Raw genomic sequence first — 6519 nt, 5'->3', positions numbered from 1 at the left:
TAGGATTTCTGCAGCAACAAGGTGATTCCCAAAGAGCTATTAGCTGAAAACTTGGCATATCTCAGCATGGTGTGCAGTGTGTCCTTAAAACATTTGAGGAAACTGGACAAGTGGAGGACAAAAGAAGAAGTGTCAGGCCTAAAAAACTATCTACAGCAGATGAACAGGATCTGAAAGTGATGTCCTTAAGAAAGAGGAAAAAATCCAGCTGTGACCTGACAGGACCTGAGAGATGCATCTGGACCTTCAGCTGATCCATCTACTGTTGGCCCAAGCCTCATCAGAAATGGTCTCCATGGAAGGGTGGCTGTCAAGAAGCCGTTCTTAAGGAAGGGAAACAGGGAGAAAAGGCTGAGCTGTGCCAAATGACACAAGAAGTGGACTGAAAATCAGTGGCAACAGGTCTTATGGAGGGATGAATCCTCCCCAGAGCCCGGACCTCAACATTATTGAAGCAGTGTGGGATCATCTGACAGAGAACGGAACAAAAGGCAGCCCACATCCAAAGAAGAGCTTTGGGATGTCCTTCAAGAAGCCTGGAGAACTATTCCTGAAGACTCCTTAAAGAAATGACAGAAAGCTCGTCTCAGAGGGTTCAGGCTGTGTTGGAGAATAAAGGAGCTCAGACCAGATATTCACTTTAAAGCTGCTGAGAACTGATAAAAAACTCTGTTTCTGCCTCAGATTCTGGGTTTATGTTCATGTTTTATCATGTTTCAGTAAACTCCTGATTGTTAGTATTAGTAAGCTTGACGTTACAGTTTCAGTTCATGAACAGATCTTAGTATCTACTTTTCATAATTAGCACAAGCAACAAGGAAAATTAATAAAAGGTTTAAATAGATAAGATTATAAAACAGATATATCCAGAAAAAGGCAAAAAATAACAACATCTATTTTTAAACAATGATATAATTCAATATCTACAGAAATAATGAAACTATTATATGTAAAATAAATGGAAAGACTTTTCTAACTAGTTCATGCAGATGTGCGACACGTGGTCTGTCTGTAAAGCTTTTATTTTGAAGGCAGAACATCTGTCAGAGTCCTGCTGCTGTCAACTTGATCCTGATGGAGCTTTTCAACCAGTGGCTGAGCTCAGTCTGTGCAAAGGCTGATGGGAAACGCGGTCCGACAGCCGCTCAGACGCATGTGAAGCCTTTCACCTTTTAATGTTCAGTGACTTTTGCTTTTATGCTGCTTTTACACACTCACCCCACTGATCTGAACCAAAAACACCCTGAAAGAAGGAAACAGCAGCTGGTTTTACATTTCATACAGAACAAGGGGACTTCCCACAGGCCGTATCTGGCCTCGGGTGTGTGAGGGAGTGTTTTTAAGTGTGTGTATTGTTCTGAAGACGCCCGAAGACGTTTCAGTTCACAAGTATTTCCTTGTGGGGATGATGAGGAAGAAAAATCAAAAATAAACCAGACAGAGCAGATTTTCCAGACCTGTTTTCATCCATTTTGTTTCTGTTTGTGTTCAGGTGACGGATAAATATGAAGATGCACTTCTCCCCTCTTTTATTCGCTCGCTTCCTCCTTTAAAGATGAAGGGATCAGAGGATCATTCAGGAAGAAGGTGAGGGAGGCAGAAGTTTATGCAAACATTCTGACATCTAGTGGAAAACACAAAAATCACAGGATGGGAACTTTCAGCACGTTTTATCGCTTTAGACCTAAAAGTTCCGGATGAAGAATCCTCTTGAAGTTGCCTGACAGCTGGGTTATTTAACTGTTGATTCTGCTCCTCTTTCTTCAGGTGGTTTCAGTGCAGAGCTTGAAAAGAAACCCTGGTTATCAAAGACAGGTCCAGATCATTGTGATTTTTACCTGTTTTCTGTGAGCATGTTGAGGTTCTGTTGAATGAGGAAACCCGGCTGTGTTGAACTAATCTGAGCTGATCCGGTCCAGCTCGGACCCCAGTGAGATGCCTTCAAAGTGAAACTGAAACATAATCTTTGCTCCTGCTTTAAAGTTCAGTTTGTAGGATGGAGTGACACTGAGTGGCCTTCAGTAATCTGTTTAATTTCTGCCAGTAAGTCACCTTAAATGTTACAAACTGGAACTTTAACACCCCTTTAACACCTGGGAGTCAGACGTTCCTCTTCTTCAGCCTCGTGTTGTTCCTCAAAGCAGAAAAAGGTGACTTTGTATGCAGATGATGCCACTTTCTTCTTCACATTCGGAGACTTCAGAGGCCAACGTTCCTCATCCAAAGGAGTTGATTTGTGTCATGTGGCTTCCCTCCACGAGTTGCTCCTGCTATCTGCTGAATGTCAAAGGCCTAATTGTTGTTACAGACTGCTCTGCCAGCACTGATGGCAGCTACTGGGCCGGCTCATTCTCCCAAGCTGCGGGATGCCTTGAGACTCCAGGTGCTCCTGCAAAGCTCTGCCAGGTTCTCAAAATCCCAACCCTGCTCCCCTGAGCAGCTTCTGGCTTCCTCTGGAGAAGCTCGGATCTGTTGTTTATTGTCCGGACATCAAACCCCCCTCGTGGTACAGCAGCGCTGCTCTGATGACTGGCAGGAAGGCCGACGCTGGCACAGGGGCCACAGCACGCCATGCAGGGACCCGGGCCAGGCTTAGCGCTCTGCAGTCAGTCTTGGACAGATTTTTGAGGTTGGAATAAGCGAGGCTCGCTGCCAGGATGACCTGACTGACCCTAAGAAACAGACAGACGAAGCGGGGTGCATGTCAACAAGCACTGGGACCGTTTCAGGTCCTGTAGCAGCGATCAGCTCAGCTCATGTTGGCATCAGCGACTCGTTTCTTCATCTCTCCCCAGAAGAAGGACACAGAGACTCAGATATTCACAGAAAGGAGAGCAGCTCGAAGATCAAGTACATCACGAGGAAAGCTGGCTGGCTCTGAAAGCTTTCTGCAGGGTCCAACACCGAGGAGGGTTCAACTGGGACCTGGCTCCCACCCTGCAAAGGCCTGTTGAAAAGACATGTAAAAGACAACTTTTTGACCTTATTTGAAAGGTAAAAAGCAGTGTTTTCACAGTTTTAAAAACCGCATCGAAGGAAACCTGTTATTTTTAACTGGTGTGAACCTTCATCTTATTTCATTTTAACATTTTAACTCCATTTAACTTCATATTTTACTATTTATCACCTGAAATGTTTGATTTATGTTTGTCTTTTCTGCATTCTCTGCCATGGAAGAAGAGACCTCGTATCCCAGCGGGACATTACAAAAAACTGAATAATCAGTAATTCACCACACAGAAAAGCATTTTATATAACTTCTACATGCATTTTCAGTGTCACTGCGGTGGCTAAATAAGGAAAATAGGATGTTTTTCTGATTTAACCTGACAAAATATGTCCATTTTTGATGACCACCTGTTGTTTTTAATTGAAGCTACAAGTTTTACCCTAAAATTCAAACATTTTCATCTCATTTGTTGATTCTTTAGTCTTTCAAAAACCCAGGTAGGTACTGAGGTCACACATGTAGAATAAAAGGCAAGCTTGAATAAAGATGGTGCAGAAAACATGGGAGGGAGGCTGGTCCTAAAGTGCTGCAAGGTCAACAGAGGAGGAATAAAGAAGGAATGAATCCAGGTGAGTTACACAGCAACAAGATAAAAGGAAAGTGATCAGACAGACTAACAAAGCAGAGCGAGAGAAATATCTGAGAAATATCAGAGAGATAAGAAACGTGTGAAACATCCAACTGAAACCTGGATTTATGTTGTTTGTTCATTCCTTAAAAACGACATCCTGAAAAGTCTCTGTAAAGAGTTTCTGTTCATTTTGAATCAGCAGGTGTTTCCAATGTTATTCACAATATGTCACTTTATTCTTTCATTTAAATGACTCTATTTCTTCTGTATATTTCTGATATATATTAATTATTTTAATAGAATTTAATGCTTTTATTTTCCCTCATTTTTCTCCGAGTTGTTTTTCTATTTCGAGAAGCAGAAGGTGAAATTTCAGATGTTTGCATCTGTTCTTCATTTTTGATGAATAAGAAAGTGATTGGAACAGGATCTGGGAAAAGAATAACTAATAAAACAAATAATATAAAAAACTGATCAATTTGGAAATGTTAAATAAGCTTAAATAAGGAGATACACTTTTTCTTAAGCTATAGATGTGAATATGCACAGAAAGAAATTTATTCAACAATATGAAAATAAACATACTTTTATTTCTATTCATTCCACAGCTTTACTGATTACAGATTTGTCTTTTTTTAGCTAATATTTCCATATTTACTGGTTTAGTTGATATTTTCAATTTTAATGGGAGTACTTGAACGTGGCATTTGAACATCTAAGATGAATGAAAACTGTTTTAAAGATAAAAAAAAAGTTCCACATGGGTGCTTCCAGTTAAGTTTAAACAATAAATTTGGGAAAAAATAAACTTTTTGACAGAAATGTAACAAAAGTTGTGCATTAACATAATATTTAAAAGCGTGTAGATTATGGAGCTTCACTTTATTCATGTTTTTTAACATTTTTTTTACTTACAAGTGCTACAAAATAAGTGCTTCAATATTTAACCCCAACACGTACGTTTATGCTTTTATTTTGTAGGTCAAATAACTCACTTCCGGTTTGGTCCTCCTGGCCTCGGTTAACTTGACGCAGTGGGGGAGTCCAATGGAAGCCTTCGTCGCAATCCGGAGGAGACAATCGAGTGCGAATTAGACTGAAAAACTGAGGCGATTTGATCAGATGTGCGTGTGAATCGTGTCCTTTCGCCACAGCCCGGATCCCCCGCGCTTCCTTTTCTGCTCCTCGCGCACTGATTTGCCGTTAACGGCGTCTGCTCGGCCTTGTTTATACTGAACAGCTTGAATCAGGGAAACAGGCCCGGCTGTCCTATGCGAGTTTAACGGCCGTTTCGGAACAGGAGTGTGTTTAGTGCGGATCGGATCTTTATCTCACCAAGTAAGTGTAAATACTGATCCTATTTGACGTTGGCTTGGCAGTAGAAACTTCTCTGCGCGTGTACGTTTCGGTTGTGCTGCGATAAGATGTCGGTTTGTAGTTATTGTTAGCTGTTAGCTGTTAGCTTCGTGCTAGCAGTCAGGAGCGACACTCCTGTCTCCTCTGTTGAGCTTTTTGCTAATGATAACGGCTAAACTCGAGGCAACGATAGTAGTAACTTAAACAGCAAAAATATTCCCTCATAATTAGAAGAAGACATTTTGTGGTTTGTCTCAGTTTCATTACTTTTGTTTTGTGTTGTTGCTGCATCCCACCATCGCCGAAATTAGTAACTTAGCACCATTAGCACTTTGGTAAGCTAAAGTTAGCCTTGTTTTGTCAAACCAGCTGGCAGAGAATCACTGAAGCTGTTAGCTGGTAGTTCTTCCCAGCTATATTAATGCCATTGATATAGTTTGGTTCTGAATAAATGCTGCTTGGGAGTGATTTTAATTTGAATAATGAGAATTGAAAATTACATCCGTGACAAGTTCCCATCTAAAGATGCACTTGTTCTTCTTCTTCTTGCCTTTCAGAGAACATGATCCAGATGCTACAATGACATCCAGATTTGGTAAAACCTACAGCCGCAAGGGTGGAGAGGGCACGTCCAAGTTTGACGAAGTCTTGTCCACCAAGAGAGGCACCCTCAGTACCAAATGGGGCGACACCACCTACAAGGCCAAGGTGGGCTCCAAGCGTGTTGGAGCTCCCAAGAATGACTCCGTCCTGGAGGTATACAAGAGGCCTCGGCCCTCCGGAGATGGCATGGACGACCCGTTTGGCTTCGACAGTGATGAGGAGTCTAAACCGGTGTCGTCCCGGAGTGGCAGCAAGTCCTCGCCTGCGAAGCCGGCCTCAGCAGAGCCTCCGCAGGCAGAGAGGCCGAGCCTGTCTCTGGGCGCTGGGAGCAGGTCAAGTTTCCAGGGAGGCTCTCACACCGTGGCGTCCGCTTCGGGGGCTTCGTGGCTGGCTGGTAACAGGAGCCAGCCCAAGGTGACGGAGGACGCCGCTTGGTTTGTGAACAGCAGCAGTGCAAACACAGGTAATAACCTAAAAAATAAGTGTCACTGCATGTGGATTCAGCTGAATCTGTGTTTCCTGTCTCAGATTATTTATCCGGTGCCGTTCTTTCTTTGGTTGTTCAGCAGCAGCTGAAGAACTGCATAAATCTGCTGTTTCTCACATGTTGTCCGAGTAAAATCATTTAAGTTTCAGTCGTTTAATGCCCCCCCCCCCGCTGCTGGCCGCCTGCCAGAGACCCGACCCGTTCCAGCTGATTCCTGAGAGCTCCGTGATGTTTCCACACATTGAAGGGAAGCTTTTACAGCTTTATCTGCTTCAAGGAGACGTGAAAACATCCATCACTGAATATTCCCTTTGTGTCAGCACTCCCGAACGCCACCGGATGCTGATTAGAATTTATTTTCCTGCATGAGTTGTGTTCAGCAGGAGCAGACGATGAGATGAATGTGCCCCAGAAAGCTGTGAATCTGAAGCAAAGCGAATGAACCGAGCAGCGGAGTCGCTCCAGATTTGGACTGCGTTCAGCTTTCAGCTT

General features: G+C 43.0%; 1 protein-coding gene across 1 annotated transcript in view; it reads left to right on the top strand.

The window, feature by feature from the left end:
* Positions 1 to 4583: 4583 nt before the first annotated feature.
* waplb (WAPL cohesin release factor b) overlaps positions 4584 to 6519 on the top strand; it is a 34307-nt gene continuing 32371 nt past the window's right edge. Inside the window, exons 1-2 of the mRNA XM_072373291.1 lie at positions 4584 to 4919; positions 5495 to 6003. Of these exons, the coding sequence (XP_072229392.1) occupies positions 5517 to 6003 (487 nt within the window). The 5' untranslated portion in view covers positions 4584 to 4919; positions 5495 to 5516. The remainder of the gene's footprint in view (positions 4920 to 5494; positions 6004 to 6519) is intronic.

The sequence above is a fragment of the Leuresthes tenuis genome, unplaced genomic scaffold (assembly GCF_036924035.1).
Source record: "Leuresthes tenuis unplaced genomic scaffold, fLeuTen1.0.hap1 SCAF_20, whole genome shotgun sequence".
NCBI classification, from domain to species: domain Eukaryota; kingdom Metazoa; phylum Chordata; class Actinopteri; order Atheriniformes; family Atherinopsidae; genus Leuresthes; species Leuresthes tenuis.
Note: the sequence above shows the minus strand (reverse complement) of the source record. Positions and strands in the feature narration are given on the sequence as shown.